At 41.3% G+C, this 22,435-nt stretch overlaps 2 protein-coding genes across 7 annotated transcripts in view; one reads left to right on the top strand and one right to left on the bottom strand.

Annotated features, from left to right (window-relative positions):
* Window positions 1-22,435, bottom strand: part of LOC121179067 (centromere protein P) — a 77,017-nt gene that overhangs the window by 2,146 nt on the left and 52,436 nt on the right. The window lies entirely within an intron of this gene.
* On the top strand, window positions 1,613-21,711 carry ecm2 (extracellular matrix protein 2, female organ and adipocyte specific). 3 transcript variants are annotated; one of them, XM_041033655.1, is made up of 12 exons: window positions 1,613-2,109; window positions 6,311-6,445; window positions 6,837-6,998; window positions 11,023-11,211; window positions 12,938-13,729; window positions 14,462-14,577; window positions 14,693-14,828; window positions 15,129-15,286; window positions 16,649-16,788; window positions 17,083-17,195; window positions 17,544-17,757; window positions 19,725-21,711. In XM_041033655.1, the coding sequence occupies exons 2-12, from the start codon at window positions 6,313-6,315 to the stop codon at window positions 19,891-19,893; spliced, it is 2,322 nt and encodes a 773-aa protein (XP_040889589.1). In that variant the 5' UTR covers window positions 1,613-2,109; window positions 6,311-6,312; the 3' UTR covers window positions 19,894-21,711. The 3 variants fall into 3 exon arrangements, with proteins under 3 accessions (XP_040889589.1, XP_040889588.1, XP_040889590.1); XM_041033654.1 differs by having other exon boundaries at window positions 12,899-13,729; XM_041033656.1 differs by lacking the exon at window positions 11,023-11,211 and having other exon boundaries at window positions 12,899-13,729.

Below are 22,435 nucleotides of genomic sequence, written 5' to 3'. Positions count from 1 at the left end.
TGTACAGATAAAACATTGAACTGTAACAACGAGTCATGAGGAAACCAGATGAGTGAGAGTGAAGTCGTGTTGTTGTTTCTCCAACTTTACAGCTGAAATGTTGATCAATGAAAGTCTCGTTATTTCCTACTAAACGTTTCCAGTTTGTTTTTCATCATGAGACAAAACGAGAACATTTATGAACTTTATGACCCATAAACTCTATGAAATGAGTCATTTGTGTTCAGGGATGCTGATTTTAACGAGATCACAAACGAACGAACGACTGTCGATTCTGGAGTTAAATATGATCTGATAAGTGTTTTACTGCCTCCACTCAGAGAAGATCTCACACACACTCACACTCATATACACATATACACACACACCCAAAGTATTTTCCAGTACTCTTAAGTTATTAGGGGTGTGTCCAACAGGTGAGGGGTGTCCAGGTGACTCAGCCTGAGAGGCATTTAGAGGTGTGTGTGTATGTGTGTGTGTGTGTGTGTGTGTGTGTGTGTGTGTGTGTGTGTGTGTGTGTTGTCTATAATCAGAACCAGGTTCCTGTTGGTTTCTACTCCCAGAAACAGATCTTTACTTTTCTCTACTGGGTAAATGTTGATGTTTGTCTTGTGTTTTTTTTGTTGTTGTTGTTGTTAACAGTAAACAGCAGCTTATTAATGTGACTAGAAATATAACAGTGACTGAGTCCTGCAACAACACTTTCAACTGGCTTTCTCAGCTCGTCTGTAGTTTCAGTATGACAGAGCAACAGCAGGGACAAAAAGGATATGAATTATTTCTTATATCACATTTTCCATTACTTTGCATTGTTACATAACAATAGTTTCTAATTACATAATTGATTTAATGAATGCAACCTGGTGCCTTAAAATTGATGGATGGATTAAATTTCATTTTAGTTTTTGCCAAAATCATTACTCGCTCATTAGGAGACGATGAGCTGAACAACTGTAGCAGCAGAAGTGACCGTTTGTACAGGAAACCCTGAAGATTTTAGTTTAGTACGACATTAGTTTCATTAAGCTGTAACTGAATGATTTACACAGACAGACGACGACTTCTCAGGTGGAGAAGCCTGTTAAATGCTGCTCCAGTGAGGGAAAGGGTCCAGTGTCTGTGAGACGTTAAATTAGTTTGGCTGTACAGACGCAGACAAGTCAGAACAGAATCACCTGAAACATGATGATCACTCCGTGTCATGAACTTGCAGGATCTTGTATTTGTAGTGTTTTTTTTGTTTTTTTTAATTCCTTGATCATATGGGCCAACTGAACGTTGGTGTTAAAGAGCTGAAATCACGCTGACACACAACAGGAAATGCAGCTCTGTGTGTAGAAACTCAGACAAATAACTACAAGCAGACAAAACATGACCTTTAAGGAAGCTGCTTTGGGCTTTGGGAAGTTCTGATGAGCATTTTTTGACTCTTCGTGTCACTGAACCGATCAAATCAAAATCAAAAACTAATGAGCAGATTAACTGCTAACATAAACAATCATTAGCTGCTGCCTCAGGTGTATCCTGACGTGTTGTTCTGGGGTTTTGGTTCACGTTTTTCTAGCTGACGCTGAGGTGGGATGTTTGGTCTGGTGTGACCTCTGACCTCTGTCCAACGTCCTGCTGTAAATTCTTCACCTCGTTCTGAGACTTTCCTGTTACTTTCTCCGCAGAGCTGAACCAGCCTTCACGTCCCAGCTTGTCTTAATAAATCTTCAACATGTGGATATTTAACTTCAGCAGGTCTGAAGCACATTGGCAGTGTCCTCCCTCAGACAGTAAGACAGATGTTAGACCTGTCTCTCTCTCTCTGTGTCTATTACTCTCTCTCTCTCTCTCTCGCTCTCTCATTTTGTCTCAGCTACAGTACAAATCCTGGCTTTCCTTCACAGCTCTATTAGCCTGCTCTGCTCTACACAACTGCTCCACGCTCTGAGACACGCCGAGAAACAGACTCACACACACACACACACACACACACACACTTACAGTATCATCATCACACATCGACACACACACACCTCTCCTGGAGCTCCTGCAGAACCAGAGGAGGAGAAAAGAGGGTGGAAGAATTTGGCCTCACGTCCTGCAGCTGCCTTCAAACTGCTGGTAATGTAGAATTAATGTCTCTGTCTGTCTGTCTGTCCTCAGCTCCTCCTCCCTCCTCTCACTCTGTCTGTCTTTCGTGATTTGTAAACAGCTGTTTCGCTCGCTGCAGATGGTTTTGTTGTACATGATGATCTCTTTCACAGGTCCAAAAGTTAAAACAACAACAACAAAAAAAAAGTCAAAAAGCTTGTAACAGTGACTTACAGGAGCTCGACAGAACCGAACCAGGACTCGTCCATTTAAATGAAGCCCAGACCTGAACCAGAATGCATCTAAAGGAGCCACATTTGTTAACTTTAAGGACACACGTCCACGTCTGTACGCTTCCTGGTTTTGATGCAGCACTCCCCAGACTCCCCCTCAGCTCACTGATGATGTTCTGTTGTGTTTCAGAACATTAGCTGTGAGCTGGGAGAACATCTGGAGATTATGTGAGTGCTGTAACTAAATCCCCCCCCAGACCTTAGATCTTTATTCAGGTTTTTCAGAATCTGGTTTTCAAAACTTTACTGATTCGGCTGCATTTTCTTTTCATCAGACACTATAATGAGACTGTTCAGATCCACAGTGGTTCCACAAAAACTGACAACTGAGACCCACGACTGTGTCTTTAAGACATGACCTGGCTTAAACCGCCTGCTCCTGCCAAATTTGAGACAGGAAGCTGACCAAAGATCGGCTGATCTACAGAACAAAATGGCCCAGGCTGGGTGACAGAACTCTACAGTGCCGTGAAAATAGCAGGCTAGTTTGTTTACTTATAGGATCAGGAACATGGTTTAGTAAAAGTGCAACTGTAAACTGAAGAAGAGGGTCTTAGTCTTTGAGGTCATCATGGTCTGACAGGGCACAGTTAGTCCTGAAGGAATTTAACGAAAGCTAACATGAACCCACTGTTTGTGGTTCTTCGTTTACTTCCACTGTTCTCCACTTACTTTGGAGATGAGTTCCTGGAACTAAATTTGGGCACCGGACAGTGAGTGATAATAAATTGTAGATCCAGGCACCTGCAGGGGTTCGCAGGTACTTCTTTAATTTAATTAATGAGCTTAATCAGAACAGAGGCTTTTCTTCCTGGGATCCAAACACACAGCACATTAACAGGTAACATAAACTCAAAGTCCAACGCACTATAACACAAACATCCTCTCACAACTGATGTAACGTCACATTAAAGATTATAGAGAAAGGGTAACAAGATTATAGAAAAATAAACCTCACACAGCTGCAGAGGAGCAAAGTGAAAGACTGCAAAGTGCTTTGATGTGTTGGACAGTGATTATCTATGTGGATAATAAACTAATTAATAAAATGGATGTAAAACCTCAGTAATTTGTTCCAGTTTATAAAGGACTGCAAAGATACTTGGTTTTACAGAAGCCGGAGAAACGGAAATTAAACTGGACATAGTCGTAAACACAAACAGCTCCTGAACCTTGAAGCTGAATTTTGATGAACGACAGAATCAATAATGTCAAAGTTTCTACAGTGAGTAAATCACTTATGCTGTAAAACAAGTTTTAGAGACGTCTCAAGAAAACGTGACGTAAACGTTGCTCAGTCCAAAATCAAACTTGGTTCAAAGAAGGAAAACTGAATACTGTTAATTTGAGGTAATGTGACAAAGAAATTAATAAACTTAGACAGAAAAGGAAACATACTGTGAGTCCAAATTGGTTTAGAGATGTCTTGATACACGTGTTTGGAGAATTGCAGCAGGGAAATGACCAATGGTCAATAAATTAATAAGTCGGTCAAAATAATTCAAAACTATTATAATGACTAGTTACTTGTGTAAGTCATTAATAAAGCAAAAAACATCAAACATCCTCTGGTAGCAGGTTCCCCAGAGTGAGGGTTTTCTGATATTCTCTGTCTGATATAGTAAAATGGACACGCTTGGGTTTTGGACATTTGGTGAGACAAAAAAAAGACATTTGGAGACATCACATTGGACACAGAAAAAATGGGATAAGTGAAAATGGAAATGTGCTGAAAATAATTGTTGCAGTCTTATAATGGTTTGTTTTAGCTAGTGGAGTCTGACTGATTGACTATCAAGAGTTTTTTAGAACATTTTAAACTAATGACATTTACAGAGCTGCGCTGAGTCAGAAAATATGAGTGAGAAATGAGTGAGAAATAAAAGTAATTCTTAAGTAATTTTAACTTTTTCCCCACAAGTCCAGGTAATAAGTGAAATACTGAAGTGAGAAAACAGAAGAAAAGAAACAGCAGAAGAGCAAAACTTCAGCTTTAAACACTGTCTGGGTTTCATTACTCTACACCACACACACACACACACACACACACACACACACACACACACACACACACACACACAAGCACACACACAGAGTCCGGGTTATTTTTATCCTCTGCTGTTCCTGCTGGAAGTCTCTCCGTCTGAGCCTGCTCATCCAGAAACTGAAAGGCTTAATATTTTCCATTTCTCTCCCTCCCTCTGGTTTTTTGTTCCTCTGTGCCTGAGCACGCATGGATCTCTCTCTCTCTCTCTCTCTCTCTCTCTCTCTCTCTCTCTCTCTCTCTCTCTCTCTCTCTCTCTCTCTCTCTCTCTCTCTCTCTCTCTCTCTCTCTCTCTCTCTCTCTCTCTCTCAGCACTGAAATCTGGTTTCTAATTGGCTGGTGCAGAGTTTAGGAGGGAGGGTCTCAGAGCGGACTCTGTGTTCAGACCTCCAGTCTGTGGAGCTGCAGACTTAAAGTTTGTTTCATCCAAAAAAAAAAAAAAAAAAAAAAGATGTGAATGATTAAAAGAAAAGGAGACTCACTTATCATGATGTGTTCGCTGTGCTCTGGAAAAAATGTCATGGGAGATGTTTTTTGGATGTTAACAAATCTGTTTTTGTTTCAGTTATTCATCTTAGGCCTCATTAACACTGGAGGTCTGCATAAAATCCAGGTTTAAACCACTTAGGGTTACACTTTGACTAAAATCAATACCAGCTTACAATACGGTGCATTATATTTACCCTTACTGCCCCTTGTTATTTTATAGTCAAGCAGAACACATCACGTTATAAATGTGAAAATGACTTTCACACGACTCTACACCTGATAACACAAACAATGATTCAGAAGTGTCCAAACTATCATTTTACTTCTCATTTTAAAGTCAATGAATAAGTGTCTTTTATATAGTTATATAGTTACTGCAACAGAAGGTCAACATCAGTCAGTCTGGGGTCAGAGACAGGAGACACTGAGACAGACCAAATCCACAGAAGAACTGTGGCACGTTCTCCAAAATGCTTAGAACAACCTACCTGCCAAAAACCGTGTGCAAATCCAATTAAAGCTGTTCGCAACAAATCAGAGGCTTTAACATCACCAGCAACTCCCATCATGCACTGGGACACATCTACAGCTCATTTATTACTGTTATTGAGGTTGATGCAGAGAACTGGTTCAATCTGCTCCATTCAGAGGGGGAATCAGGCACAAGACAAACTATCAGGTGTGTGAAGGTGTGTGTTAGCGTCAGATCTCTGCTTTAATAATGACAGGACTGCTGTGTATAGACTAGTCATTACACGCACACACACACACACACACGCACGCACACACACATAGGGAACCAGCGATTAGGACCCCAGCAGAGAGCTATATGAGGACCAGCAGCAGCACTGAAAGCTCTTTTTTGTTGGAGAAACTGCTGCAGGTAAAAACCTCCGTCTTTCTGCTGAGTATTTTTCTGCAGGTGGAGAAAGAACGTGGATCGGTCCGTTTGGTTCCACTTATTTTAGCTGCTGGTTTCTGCGATAAATTTAGGGCGAGGGGAGAGAGATGGGGAAAGACATGAAACAGAGGTCCCCGGTCGGACTCAAAGCCTGGACAATGTGGTTCGTGGTCTAAACTTTTGATATCCAACCACAACTACTGGGAGAATTAACTGTTTTATATTTTCCTTTTGTCTTTGATGCACCCCATTAACCTGCTGGACTCCTGCTGAGGAACCAGTGAAGTCTAGGGTTGGGTATCGAACTCATTTCTTCTGTACATGTGCTTGTGTTTATGTTTGGACCACATTTAACAATGAAGAACTCTGAGCAGCTTCTTTTGTCAAATGACAAAAAAGTTGTTTTGTAGAAAAAAAAGGGGCTGAACACAGTAGAGCTTTGGTATCAGTGTTGGTAGAGGTTTATATGAGGCAACCTGAATCTGGTCTGTGCATCCTCTGCAGGGATGAGGTGGTGGCTGGTGGTGGCCAGTCTGTGGCTGCTGGTGGTTCTGACCATCCCAGATACTCTGGCCAGGAACAGACCTCGCAACCAGGACGGTGAGACCCGCCGGACGAAGAGGAAGAGGGACGGACAGGGTAAGATTCTGTGTCATGAAATAATTTTAAAAGCTATCTGATTTGCATGTTGCATCTTGTTCACTTATGCTCCTCTGGTGATGCCAATTCAAAGTATAGTTTTGTTTTCTATAGTTTTTGTTTTCTGAAAAAACACAAGATCAACCGTTTCCTATGTCCCATAGGACAGAACCACCAGTGTCTCAGCTAAAACTGAATTTATTTATTCTGGCTCAGGCTGTTCAGACGAGCTCAGTTCAAATCTGGGAAAAATCAGCCAGAAACATTCTGCATCTGTGAAATAACAATCAGACTGTTGCTAAAATCAACTGGGCCCGGACACTGCTGTCTGTCTGTCTGTGAAAGTTTCTGGATAGATGTAGGTGAATACTGATACAACCGTGTGTTACAGGCCATGGGCGGGGCAGAGCGGGGCGCCCCAGACCTCTGAAGATCAGGCTGGTCCCTGGTCCCAGTGTGCCAGCAGAACCCAGAGAAAACCAAGGAAACACTCTGTTCCTGGAGTCCTATAAGAACCTTCAGGAACAGCACTCCAGCTACAATGTCATCCCAGGTCAGTGAGACCAGTGACTCAGCTTTGACCCAGGTCAGTGAGACCAGTGACACAGCATAGTGACCAGTAACTACTACAGATACTTAGATCAAGCTCCATCACCACGTTAGCCATAATTTTAACTGATATCCAACGACACTCCATCACATTTTGTTATTTTCTGCTTCACTGGATTACAGCGTCCTCTCTTCTCTGTGAACGATGCCAGAGCAGCTTTAAGTATCTGATGATTTATACACTTACAAAATCTGACAACCAGAAGAGGATCAGTTTCCTTTGTCATTAATTTATCGATTCTTATGACGGTAACGAGTCCCTTTGTGTTCAGTTGGTTTCCGTGGTTGCATTACAGGACGAGAAGCCATGTGGCACGAAAACCTCTTCTCAGGATCTGATTCTGACATGTTGGCTTATGTGGGAGTTAAACTTCTGCAAAGACACCTGTTAATGTTTATACAGATCTTCTCAGAGAAAGGTGTTCTGGGTAACTGTGTGATGCAACGATCTGTTATTCTCATTAAAAAATCAATTTTCAATAATTCTTTAAGTCTATAAAACAGGGGACATATCTATTACAATTTCCAAAAGTCCATTCTCTTCCAGTCTTCAAATCATTTGCTTCGTCCAACCAAGAGTCAAAACCCAAACATTCAGTTTTCAGTGATGTAAAACACAAGACTGACTAATCAACAACTGGTTCAGTTCTACTACTGCTGTGCAAATAGGAAAACATGTTTCAGATTTTACTCTGTGTACACACCAAATCTCTGATACATCCAAAATTAATCCTCAAAAAGCCCGTTTTAATTTAGATACACAAAAAGTTGTAGATTTAAACTTTAACGTAGATTTAGAGGCACTTTAACTGTGCAGCAAATTTCAAAAAGAAATGAAGTGGTTGACTAGTCTCAGGGTTTGTATGTTTATGTGTGAACCAACATGGAAACAGGCAGTGTCTTATCTTTGAATTCAGAACTTTTAAATGGTACATTACATAACAGTTTTCTAGTCAATAAAATCTTAATGAAGTCGAATAAAATCTGAATAAAAACAATTTAATCAGACTGAATGTGAGTGCAGCCAGAGAGCAGCTCAGCTCAGCTCAGCTCAGCTGTGAGGCTTTGTCCAGTTCTCATAATGAAACTGCTTGTTATTACAGCTCAGTAATTTAATGACAAATCATCACATTCCACCATGAACAGAAGGGAAAACCATCTGTGGGAACTGAGCTCGTCAGAAAACAAGTCCTGAAAAATCCCACATGGGGATGAGGACAGAGACTCCCAACATGAAAATCAAAGAAACAGTTTAAAACAATAAAGCCAGCATTATGTAATTAGTGGTGTCAGTCTGTAGTTTCGAGCTTTAGAGGCTTTTTTTTTTTTTTAGCTGTTGTTTGAAATATGAGAACATATCTGCTTTTTGTTCAGAGCATCAGACACAAACTGCCTGTAATGAAAAGACAGAAAGACAAAAAGTTACAGATGTTGGACCAAGATGACTTTTACTGAACAGTTAGATGTCAGATTTTTTTTTTTTTTTTTTTTTAATTTGCTTTGTTTTGTGTCCAGTCCCTATGGCAACCAATCAATGTTTATTGGTCAAGGTCACCCTACTAGGTTTTTTTTCCCCCAGAGCTTTCAACCATATGAATCTTCATCTGCAAATGGAGTTCGCTCGGTTCTCAGAGATGGTTCATTTCAGTGTTACCACATCAAGTGGGGAACTTAATCCACATGATAACAGAAAGTTTATATCGTTTATATCAAAGTGCTGCAGAAATCTTAAGTTAATTCCCCAAACATTAGTAAAAGAAAATGCAAATCAGTCTGTGTTTCTATTATCTATGGTTATCTGAATATTCTGAACAGTGTTAAAAAAAAAAAACAGTGTTTTTAGTGTTAAAAAAAAACTGACAATAACTCTTTTGTAACTGTGGTACACTGGTGTCCCACACTTACAGCATCAGTTTCTAGAAATAGAAAGAAATAGAAATGCAGCTAATCTTTGCATTAGAGGAGCTGGACACTCATCACGATTATGGTTTTTGCTTGAAAAATGATCAATTTCTTATAAAAAAGTGTTTGTCAATCAGCAAGTAGTTTCACAAACAGCTTCACAGCTTGTAAAAACACACAAAAATATGCACTGAACACCTTAGGAAGACGGTGCCACAACAGAGTCTGATGGTGGCTGTATTATTTGAAAGAAACCCTGTAATTTAAACAAAATCCTGCTCTTCATTTATAGGCAATGAAGAGCAAGAGCTCTGACAGCAAGACAATATTTTAAAGAGAAAAGAAAAGCTCTAAAGTATGTGTGCTCCAGTAGAGATGACAGGGTGACAGTCTCACTGCTCTCGGTAAAGAGGACAGAGATAATAGAGAGACAGTATTTAAGAGAAATAACCTGAGCCTCTTAACTACCTGTGTTCCTATAGACTCGACAAAGAGCATACCATTAGAAAGGATAGATGACAGACAGGACAGACTTAAAATAGACACAAATAGCCTCTTCCTGCTGTATGATAGTGGTTTAAAGTCTTTCTTACTGACTCACTGCCAGTCACAGCCTCGTCCTGTCCCAGGTCTGATGTTGAAAGGTGAAGTTAATGCAGAGGGAGGAGTGGAAACTCTACAAATCACTGCTTTGTCTGGTTCTGATGGTAAAGTACAAGCTTTAGATTCGACTAGACGTACACAGCAATTACTGCAGCAGAGCCTGCTGCTGCTGAGGAGGAGGACAAAGGTCCATGTGTTAGTCTGCAGGTTGCTGGGTCTGGACTTCTGAGTCACTGCCCACATCTCTGATTTGCTCAGTATCCTCACACAACCAGGTGTTGTACTCATCAACAGTTGTTTAGTCAAGCGAAGACTTGAAGGTGGATATCAATCGGATCAATAACTTTCAACAGTTGGACAACAAGTGGACACGTCACTGTCTTCTGAATGGTCAGGACAAAACACCTCCTAAAATCCCAAACATGAACACCATGTCAGAGTGAATGATAAAGTGCCAATGAAAGGGCAATTCTGTCCAATTACCAGGCAACATAAACCTCAGACTGTTCTTTTTCTACTGGCACCAAAAATGATTAAATCTGGTTTACAGTGAATTACACATTTGTCCTAAATCATACAAAAATGGCAGCCAGGGGGCGCCACTGCAGCCAAATGGTTGAGATGCATTTCACAAGACCGCAATGAACCCTGTTGTTGTATGTTTTATCGCTCTCTCTGTCTCTTTCCCTTCACTTTGTGTCTGAACAAACAAACAAGCAAACAAACAAGCAAACAAACTAATCCACTGTCAGCTAGACTCATTCACAATGAGCACCCCAACAACCTGTACCTACACAGTGTCTGCTTTCATTATGAAGAAACAGGGCTCACAGGCAAAATGTTGGTCTGTGTGAATGAAAAGAAGCAGCACATTTCATTCACTGCCATAAAACTCACTGTCACCCACATGACACAGCTGGTCCATGATGATGATATGATTGGTAGCAGGATTTGCTCCTTTGTTTTCTTAAGCCAAAATTACACGTTCACACTTTCTGCACGGCCGCGCCACAGTTTTGCTTTGTGCCCATGTCATTGCGGGTTCTGTTCAGACGTCTTGCACACTTGACACCCAAATTTTATGACTCCGCTGACTGTATGTGTGAACACACGCGCCCACCCAGACACCCAGTGTATTATAAATAAAACCACGTCTGTGCGTCCACCGTCCGTGTCCATCTGGGAGCATATGAAGGTCTTTAAGAGAGTTGTATTATTTTGTGTTTCAAGATTTTATCCACGTCACACTGGTCTCCACTGCCTTATTAGTGATATTAAATGTTTTTTCCATTTCAAGCTTACAGACTCTGTAATAAAAGAATTACCTTGAAAACCGGTAACTGTCATGATTTACCAGTTCCCAAATGGCTTTTACTCCCTCCACAGTCACTGTGTGACTAAACAAAATGTTGTGAACCATAATGAGCTACTGAACTGACTGTAATGTGTCTGTATTGTTTCAGGTAAGCAGGGCCAGTGTGTGTACCAGGGTCTGACCATGTTCGACCAGGCCGTCTGGTCTCCAAAGCCCTGTGTGACTTGTCTGTGTGCCCGAGGGAAGGTGGCTTGTGACGAGATCACCTGTCCCACAGTGCACTGCCACTTCCCCTTCACCCCCGCTGGGGAGTGCTGCCCCGTCTGCATGGAGCAAGGTAGAAACACAACATGTGGCAACGCCATGGTGCAACATCCAGGGGCAACAGAGATGGGAAATGGTTCTGACAATCAGGACCAGTGTTTGAAGGGTTTCATTCATTCAACACTTCGCATCAGAAAAACTTTAACTTAACTCTAACAGGAAAAATCCATTTGGGCACATCACAATTCTTTTCATGGTTTAAATGGTTAAACTGGTTTTCACACAGACTACGAGCTTCCAGTTTAATGCGATGAACATACTTTAGGACTGACTAGTTTAAGTCTGAGGGAAAAAATCTGATTCCACCACTGCATATACACGAAGACAAAAAAAGACTAATACATGGTGCGTTCTTGTGACTAGCAGGTAATGGAATAATTCAGAGGAGACAAATGGTCTTTACTTTCTCACCAGTAACCATGTGTTTGGAGTAAGAGTTACTTTAATCATTTAAACAGTAGATGCCTAATTTTTGGAATGAAACTCTTCGTTATGTAATCTGTTTTACTTGTCATTTGTTTCGCAGAGGAAATTAAACTAAACGGTTTCCATCTCTGAGGCCTCAGCATGTTGCTCGTCTGTTTTCACCATGGCTTTAAAAATGTGGTCAGCACATTTTGGGTCAGTCAACACACATGTTGTGAACGGTTTAACATGTTCTGTATGTTAGGAGATAGCACACGTTGCTTCTAACATGTCCGGGGTTGGTTTCACCTTACTGTCAGCTCAGTCTCATCAAAATGAGGACTGGATGTATATAAAGATGTATAGATGAGTTGCCGAGCAACATAGCTGTGATGTGTTTTACTGGCTTTGAGCAAAAATGCTTTATTTCTAAATCCTGAAAGTGTCCACATACAGATGATCATGACAGGGTGGCAGTGAGTTCTCCACCTCCCTGCTGAACATCCATCCTCTAATGTAAATGGGAAAACTGTCTATAAAACCTCAGTGAAATTACGGAGAGAAAAAACAAACTGCAGTGGTTGAACTGACAGTAACTCAGTGATCACAGTCACTTTGTGCCTGTGTGGAGGTGAAGCCGGCGAAAACCTCTCAAAGTCAATTTGTCTCTGACTTATCACTGTATGTAGATGAATACAGCATTAACCTGACAGCAGTAACCATAGCAACATGTACGTACAGCATCTGTATACATACATACTGTGTCAGCTGTATGTATGGAGTTTACTGTGAAGGGAACTAGTCCGCAGACTAAAAGCTGTTTTTAGTCCAACAACTGACAAAGAAATATTAGTTCTCAGACAGAGTTGTGGGAGACATCATCATTAAAAGCTTTCCTTTTCCATTTACACTTTAATATAGCAGCAGCTTTAGTAGTAGTAGCTGTAGCTTTAACAAGCTGGTCTTGTACCTATTTGTCTGGACAAATGTGGGTGTCTGTCTTACACTAACACAGCCGTCTCTGTCTGTTTGTCCAACTATTATTCTGTCTTTCTGTCCTCATCAACTTTCATTTCCACCCTGTATAATTCTCTTTTAGTTTATTTTTTCTACCTTTTCCTGCTCTTCTTCTTGCCTCCTCTCCTGTGTCTCTCCTCTCTTCTTTCTATGACCTTTTATTCCTTCCTTCCTTCTTTCTGTACCGTCACCTTTTTCTTTCCTCTCGACCAATCCCTGCCTCCTACCAACTACTGCCATCTGATTGGCTGCCCCGCACCTCCCTAAACCCACCCCAGACCCTGACCTCAGCCTTGACCTTTCTGGTGACTCCCCAGTTCCCAGTGACCCCAGTGATCCCGTGACGCCGCTGACCCAGGAGGAGATCCAGCGAATCCTCTGGCGAGAGGAAGAGGAACACCGCGAGGAGGAGGAGCGGCTGAGGAAGAAGGATGAGGCCAGGAAGAAGAGGAGGCAGCAGAGGAAGGAGCAGGCGGAGAGACAGAGAAAAATTGTGGAGGAGAGGAGGAGGGAGGAGGAAGAGGCCCTGAGGCTGCAGGTGGAGAAAGAGGAGGAGGAGTGGAGGAGGCAGATGGAAGAGATGAGGAGGCAGGAGGAGGAGAGGAGGAGACAGGAAGAAGAAGACAGGAGGCGGAAGGAGGCGGCAGAGAAAGAAGCAAGGGAGAGGGAAAGGAAGCTAGAGGAGGAAAGGAGGAGGCAAGAGCAGATACTGAGGGAAGAACTACTGGCTCTGGTGGAGGAGGAAGAGGAGCGGCAGGAGAAGGCAAAAGAGCGGCAGGAGGAGGCAGAGGAGGAGGAGGAGGAGGTGTGGCTGAGAGGAGATGTATTTCAGATGCCTCCAAAACAACCTGAAGAACCTGAGGAACCAGACATCCTCCCTGCTCCAATCCCAAGACCTCCTGCTGCAACGGAGGACGAGCCGAAGGAAGTGGAGGCAGAAGTGGAGGAGGCAGAGGAGGAAGAGGAGGAGGAGGTGGTGGTAGTAGCGAACAGAGGAGGCCTCCCTCCAGGCTGTGACATCTCTGATGTCACTGTGACATGTGAGAACGCCAAACTCATCCACTTCCCTCCTCTGGCCATCCCTGAGCTCAAATCCCTCAGTCTGGAGGGTGAGTCAACAACACAACAACGAGACAAGGAGCTGAAACACACTACAAGAAGAATCTTTACAACTTTAACACAACTCCATAGTGTTTTACTGAATCTTATACTTCACAGACTTAAATACCACATTATGGATCTGAAATGAGAGATTCTGGTGGGAGCTTCTGACCCCACAAACTGATCCGATGAAATCGGCTAATCGTTTCAGCAGAGAGCACTCACCACACTGTGGGTCTGTTAAACAACAAAAACACACAGTACACTTATGATTATAGAGTGATATTACAGCGTGGTGCTTCTTTTACCTCCCAAGTTATCTTTGGCTGAGTTTAGACATAGCAGGGAAGACATTAACCAGACAACAGTCAGCTTTGATCATGTAGCATCAATTAAAGCTGACAAAACCTCATGTCATTTAAAATGACAAAAGTGACAGTTATCACCAACTAAAACTAGAAGCTGCCACCTGACAGTTTTTGGGGAGGAAGAGTGAGGACAGACAAAATATTCAGTCTGAGATTTGGCACATTTTCTAAAGCTAGAACCAAAATTTAAAAAACAGCGGAACCCAGAATTGGAACCCAATCCTTTGCATTTGGGAACAAATGATGCAAATGAACAAAATACAAGCAAACTGAGAAACACAACGACCAATGTGAAAACACATACAAGGCATACAACCCCTGCTGAGGTTCCTGCTTACAGTGTTAACTAACTGAACATGTACTGACATGCAGGCAACAGCATCAGCAGCATCCCAGCAGAAGCCTTCAATGGCATCCCCAACCTGGAATGGATCAACCTGAAGAAAAACAAACTCACCTCTGCCGGCATTGATGCTAAAGCCTTTAAAGTAAGACACACTGACACACCAAACCAATGCTGCCCTTCAAAATAAACCTTTCATGCTCTTTAACATGACCTGGAAGTGGATTTAATAACAAACTAGGAGCATGTGTATGTATCAGGGTCTGAAGATGCTGAGGCGCCTTTACTTGGACGGGAACCTTCTAGAAACCGCGCCCTCTGACCTCCCCCCGACCCTGCAGGAGCTGAAGATCAGTGAGAACAGACTGAGAGGGATTGATGAAAACAGCTTCCAAGGTACTGATTCGGCATCCCATAATGCACCTCTATACTGACATCAGCTTTCATGTCACAATATACAGCAACTACCCACCAACCTGCCAATTAATCGTCAGAAAATTACACAATCCAACCACCTGATGTTTCACAGTAATTTTATAAATGTATGTTGTTCAGTACATAATGAAATTAGATTTTGTTTTCCTGTTTTGTTGAGTGACTGTTTGACGATCATAGTTTGACAGATGCTTCATTGGCACATTGATTCCAGGACAAATTTCCAGTTGAGGGAAAGTTTCTATATGTTTTATCTTTAAGATCTGAGCAGCCTGGTGATTCTGGAGCTGGAGGGAAATCTGCTCAGTGAGGGGAACGTAGATCCTTTGGCCTTCGCTCCCCTCAGCCAGCTCTCCTACCTCAGACTGGGAAGAAACCACTTCCGCACCATACCACAGGGCCTTCCCGCTTCACTGCTGGTATGAAGTAATATCTGTTTACATAACTCCTCATTCCTCACACTGGGATACCTCACATAGCCGGACTTCTGACTACCCTTATAGAAGTCCTGTGCTCTCTACTGGGTTAAAAAGCTATGGCTGACCACATGTGATGGTGTCACCAGAAAAACGAACCTAAGTGAAACTAGTCATCATGGCTCAATCCTCAATGGTCCAATAAGCTTGAAGGACTTATTGTGGAACCAAAGAACCCAAAAAATTATTCACAGGCGATAAGTTCCAGACAGGCAAATCCTACTGCTGCTCTGATTCTGCAATAAGACATTGTTTCCTGGTGGGCTGATAAAAATCAAAGCCCACAGATGATTTTAAAATGTCTAGACACTTGTGATTGACACTGTAAACAGCAAATTAAAGTGGAGCCTTAGGAATTGGGAGGATCCCAGGAACTAAATGAGCTTTTCAGACAACAGCTGTCAGAAATAAGTATAACCCTCAAATTATAAACCCACCAGCAACATACTGATTTAAATTAGATCTCATCAGGCATTCAGTTACATTATCAGAGGCCCTCTGAGGAACTGGCAGCAGTCTGCGTTCAGGTTTGCTGATGCATCACTATTTTCCTTTTGGCTCCGACTACTCCACTGAGTAAACTCTGATTCTACCTGTGGGAAACCAGTCCACCCCAAGTGCAATTATGGCCCCTGGTTAACCACAGAGACTACAGAACACCAGCAACATGCTGCTGCTGTAAATCCACCTTAAAACCAACATCGTGTTATGATTTTGGAGACTTTCTACACGCTCAAATCAAATCCTGTCCTTGCTGTTAGTTTTGAAGATTGTTATCTAGCTTAAACATTTGTTCTTTGCTAATTATCTCTGGGATCCCAGGATTCATTAGATTCATTATAGACTATGACTTAAGGATCAATGACGTGATAGATATGACGTGAGAGATGACACCCAGGATGTGTGAGTATGGGTCTGGTGATCATTAGCTTGCCAATTTTACCACAGACTGTAGGTAGAAACTAACACAAACTGTAGGTAAATTCAGTTTTGGGGTGGATTATACATTTATAACCTGAAACAGTCCCAACAAACCTGACCTGACTGCCAAGATCTCAAGAATAAAAAACACTCAGTAAACACAACTTTAGTTTAATGACAAACTCATAACCCCCCCACTGTTGTTTTCATAGTGGTTTCATTAAAAAAAAAAAAAGAAAAAAGAATGACATTATGGAATCCTACTGTAACTCTGACACTAAATTCCAGTAATTGTCCATGAGTTTCCACTTCTCAAAACACTTTCCGTTCTAACCTGGATGATGACAAACATCTGTTTTCTTTTTCTGTCTGTCTGCTGTTCAGGAGCTGTACTTGGAGAACAACCTGATTGAAGAAATATCAGAGACAGTTCTCAATCAGACCAGAAATCTGAATGTGGTTTCTCTAAGACACAACAGGCTGGATGAGAGCAGGATCGCCCCGATGGCCTGGATCAACCACAGGTCCGAAAACAAGAGACATGATACTATCACTCATGATCCTCCAGGGTCACAGGAATTTACTAGAATCAGTGTCGACTGTCACCGATAGTTATTTTTAATTCATTACAGTACCATCCTGTGTCCTTTCAAGCAGCACAGTTTGCCTCTGTTTAATTAGTATATATCCTTATGAGTGTTTCAAAGAGTAAAGAACATTTACTACATTAAATGCACTACATTAACAGAACCACAGTTATATTTTTTCTTATTTCCATTTGATTATAAATTCTTCCCCATCTTCCTTCCCCTCTTCAGAAATCTGGAGTCCATCGACCTTTCCCATAATGACCTTTACCTGGTTCCATCCTACCTGCCCAGATCTCTGGTCCATCTAGTGCTGGTGGGAAACAACATAGAGAGGATACCTGGTAGGTGGACAATGTTGATGAAAGCCTGGCTGAACATTAAAAGTAGAATTGTAGTGCTAAAGTGATTAGTCAACGAATTGATTAGTTGATGGGCGGAGATTTAATAAATAGCAATATTGACAATTGCGTGTTGCAGTTATTTTTCAATCAACAACAACAAAATCCAGTTCCAGCTTCTGCAGTGTGTGGATTTCCCGCTTTCCTTTGTTTTTTATTATATAATTTGAACAGTTTTGGGTTTTGGACTGTTGGTTGGACAAAACACTTGAAGCCGTATTTCACTAAGAAATAGTTGCTGACTGTACAAAACTGTACAAAAACAAAGCCCCTTCATTTTCATCTATACAGGTTACGTCTTTGCTCACATGGACCCTGGTTTAGAGTACCTCTACCTCTCCTACAACAAACTGGATGGGGAGGGAATCGAACCAGAGTCGTTCTTCGGCACATATCACTCCATGGTGGAACTGTGTCTGGATCACAACCAGCTGCTCACTGTACCATCTGGCATCAACGAGATGACCAATCTGCACTTTCTCAGACTCAACAATAACAGGATCAGGTATGAAGCCACGGTCACTCTTTTCCCAGGATTTGAGGAATTTCTCACCTTAAGTGAAGTTTTAATATGAAATTATGAAATGAGTGGTTATTTAGGAGCGTATCACTGTCTTACCGGTGATCTAGGTTCATTCTGTGAGGTGTGCCAGCTAAAAACCATCATATGCAGCCATTTTGGCGAGTTGTTTCTGTGGTTTGAGGGGCAGAACAACTGTTTCTGGACACTTAGTTCTAACCCTCAATGCACAATAGAAGTGTTTTGTAGGGTTTTGAACGCCGCTCTGCTTTCTCATTCTGGATGGACGCCTAAAGGTCTGATTAAGACACTTTGTTGGACCGTCCGCACATTCACAGATTTGTTTGCTTCACTTGGTTCAGAAGTGACTGGAAGAAACAGCTACAGCTGAACCACTTTCATGGCTGAACCATTGAACAATATCGACAACAGCTGAGTGGTAGTGTTAGTGAGGTTTGGGGAGGGCATATTTGTTTCAATGCACACAACAATTCTCGGTGTGTGGACAAAGATAAAGAAAAGCTAAAAATCCCAAGTTCCTGTAGGTAGAATGAGAATTCTCTGGAAATACCAGGATCTCAGTAACAAGCATTTTTCATCCATCCATTTCCCAACTTGCGTTTCCTGTCAGAGGGACTGAACTCTATGCCAGTATACAGGCACACTAGACCGTGATAGTGTATCCATAACTCAAGGATCAATAAATATCTAAAGACAGGTGTCATATGCTGTGTAGGTTATAAAAACCTTTGAGGCAATTTTGCAGTTTGTGATCTTGGGTTATGTAAAATAATGGCTTGATCTAACGAAGTAAATTCCTTAGATTTGGGAACATCGATTAACAGCAATTAACTAACAGCGATGTTATCACAATTGATGGAAATGATGGACAAAATTAGGGAAATAAGACCAAATAGTAGTAAGCAGGAATTTAACCTGAATTTACGCCAGCAGTGGCAACTATTAGTATGTTCCATTTATTTACAGAATAAGGAATTTTAATAAGAATAAGGAAGGTTTTTTTTTTTCAAACTACAAACACAAGTTTTAAAAACAAACTGATTTTACTGTCAATTCAAGTAGCAAAACAACAATAAAATCTAAAGACTAAAGACAGAGCTCAAGGGAAAATGTAAAGTCAATTCAGTCCTTTAAGAGCAACGATTAAGAGCCTGACCAGGGGACTGACTCATTCATCACAGCTCGCCAGGGGAGAGTCGTCTTGACAACAAGAAACAAAACAAGCCGATTTATGTTTCCACCTGGGAGTCACCCTGAATCACCTCATTACCCACGCACAGGTCCATGCACAGCACACACAGTTAGCCCAGGTTGTGGCATGGGTATATACACAAGTAACATTACAATTTACAGACTGTACCATGCTCCATCTTCCACTGCCAACATGGCTAACACCCCAGCCTCCACACAAATACTGCTGATCCTTTTAACATGTGGTGCAGTAAAAGCAAAAACAATAATCATCGATAAATATCAAAGAATTAAAACTTGAAAGTTGGAAAGCAGGGTTACCCCAAATTAAAAGACAGATTGGTCTTTGATTTCATTTTGAAAAATACCGAGCAATTTTTTTGATTCTCTTCTTGTGGGAAACATAAGGAACTTCTATAAAGACGCAGTGGAAGATCCCAGAGGTCTAGCTGGAGCACAAATTTGACTTTGATGAGATGACAAATAAACTTTAAGACAGAGTCTAAAACCACAGAGCTGTGGTTGCAGAGCGTAAATTAAGATCTACAGTTGTGTATCATCTGCATAACAGTGGTCTCTGACATCAAGGTGGCTGACGTTTTCCCAAAGGGAAACTGTGAAGGTCATTTTAAACCATTTTCTGGCATTTTAAAGACCAAATGATTGATTATTTGAGAAAATAATTGTCAGATTAATTAATAATGACGATCATTGTTGCCTCCTGATGCTGTGTCTTCCAGGAGTATCCCTGATGAAGGCATTTGTGACCCGAACCACAGTGGAGACTCCACCCTGGTGGCGCTGAGGCTGGAAAACAACTACATCGACCCCCAGAAGATCTCACCGACAGCCTTCTCCTGTGTACGCTCCTCCTCAAGTGTGGTCTTAAAACCCCAGAAAACCAAGTGACTTGAGTCCACACAAAAAACATAAAACTAAAAGACACTCACTATCCCCAGAAATGCAAGGGGTAAGCTTCTGGTTTTTAATGTGCCAAGACAAGTCCAAGATAAATTTCCGCGCAATACCTTCCCCCAATGCTGTATGTTACTGGAATAACACTCAACAAATATTTAGAAATTACTCTCACAAAGCCTCTCACATTACAGTCTGACATACAGGTCGAACATGGAAAATGCAAATTTTAACAGTCTGCTGATGTAATTTGCCTTATGGCAAAGTATTGTCCCATCGTGTCTTTGGACTGAATTATTATAAGCTGCATAAAAGTAAGATTTTCTTTCCCTCTGGCCCTAATACACTGTTTAAGGTCTGGTACATTGTTTTGCACTGTCACCTGGCTCACCTTAAACGAATGAAGGTGACAGAACACGTTCAGACTTCAAAATCAAAGACATCTGTCTCCTTTAGAAAGATATTAAACCCTCTAAAGTGGAAAGAATTCCTACGCCATACACAGTAAAAATGAAAATGCTAATAAAGAAATGGAAAGAATTCCATGAAGTGAGACCACAAGCCCAACACATTATTTTTAACAACCTCAGCACCTTCATGTTCCATTTCTCAGCTCAGTTTCTTCCAGTGCCTTCTTTCATAAAAACTCTGACATGGAGAGCAGTGTGAGTAGTGAAGTCGCATGTGTGATACACCCTTCAAGCTCTTTGTGTTTAAGTTTAAGAGAAGGTAAAAGGATTAAGTTAAAGTGAGAGCTGCTGGAGATATGATAAGATCAGGATAAAGAGATGGAAACTGTAATGACATGTCTGCTTATTTTCTGCATCCTTTACATTTTTGTTTACATTCACACCTGAAGAAAGAAGCTAGAGGAAGTCTCATTTTATAGTTCAGCATCCGATTTCACGTCGATGTCACAGGATGTTTTTGATTTTGTGTGATCAGGCCATATTGTGCTTTAAATGTGTCACTTCAGTTTGTTGTACAGAGTGACAATGGACCACATACATACTTCATAACTGGAGCTACATCCACGTAACCTCTATTTCGTCTTGTTTCTTAACTACATAGGAGACTAATATATGCAGTGGCTGTGTTTCTTTCGCTGCTGAGCAGGGATCGTGGTGAGCAGAAGGTTTGCTTTAGAGTTTAATGAGGATGAGTACATCCATGTGGACTATGTGGTCTGAGGAAACACAGTTACTGGGAGAACACTCAAACAAATGCCTTTGACCTTCAAGTTCTCTCCAAGAACTCGGAAAAGAACTGCGTTGTGGGAGGAACCACTGGTTCCAGAGGTCTCTTCCCCCCCACTGGAAATTTCCACTTCAAAACTTTCTTTCAGTGATCTCCTCAGTGTTCCTCCCATATCAGAGTCTCCTGGATAATCTAACCATACTATAGGTGTATGTTTACGCGTTGACTAACAGCCTGTGTTTCCTGAATTGCAGTGTATTAATAGGTAAACAACAGCTTTGACAGTGAATAAAAGAAAGCCTCTGCACCTTGGGAGAGTAGATTAAGTATGAGCAGGCTAGTTATGCATTAAATGCTCTTTCGTTACTTACAGATTGTAATTTTGCTTTAAATAGCAATGACTTGGTGTACTGGATGTATGAGTCCAACAATTTGAAATTTAAGTTAAGAAATGTTTTGTTACAAATACCAGAAATGTTTTGAATAATACAGTATGCCCTTCACTTTGCTCTTGGCTGGCCAACATGTCTAAATTATATGACAATCTATTTGACGTGTAAACTATCATATACACAGTTTTTAACAATGTTATGATGCACAATAAACTTCACTATGTTCCCATTACTGCCTGATTTATGAAGTCCCACCTATATCATGTGAATGAAAAAAAAACACGTACATACATAGTCTGGTCTCTCCATTGCTAAAATAAAAGGAAAACTATGGCAACAACAGCACTGTTACTGGTGAAAAAAAAAATTACAACAAACCTTAAATTGTAAGATAGCAAGTCTGGAACTTGACAGAGACCATAGTCTCATAATCTGTCTGGAACTGCTGTCAATGAGCGCAACAGCAGATCTGTTTGAATTGCTGAAAAAAAAAATCAGAGTGGTGATTCAGAGGTCAGGTTACATGAGCCTCATGTTTCCATCTGGAACACTGTAGAACACCTTGAGGTTTTTTTTTTTAAGATTAGACAAATGTTGACACTGAACGCAAATATTCAACCTGTGTGAAGCATGAGTCACATTTCCAAACAAGAAGCTAGATTATATTCCACTGGATTCCCTGATCCACTTTCACTGTCAGCACATCCAGCACACTGAGGAGTAAGTTCTTTTCCTTTCGTGTTTTCACATTAACACCTTAGGCCTCTGGGAAGACCTGGATCCATGATGACTATTAGAGAATGAGTCATGATAAAATGCCATGATCTTTGTGTCTTTTATCCTCAGGCAATACACATCCAGTGAGAGCTGTAATTATCAGAGCAGGAAAAGCCAACTTTATCATAATATTTTCCTCTGAAAGCCTGAGGTTTAGGATCATTTACTTC

The sequence above is a fragment of the Toxotes jaculatrix genome, chromosome 3 (genome assembly GCF_017976425.1).
Source record: "Toxotes jaculatrix isolate fToxJac2 chromosome 3, fToxJac2.pri, whole genome shotgun sequence".
Classification (NCBI taxonomy): Eukaryota; Metazoa; Chordata; class Actinopteri; family Toxotidae; genus Toxotes; species Toxotes jaculatrix.
This window is presented reverse-complemented; position numbering and strand designations above follow the sequence as displayed.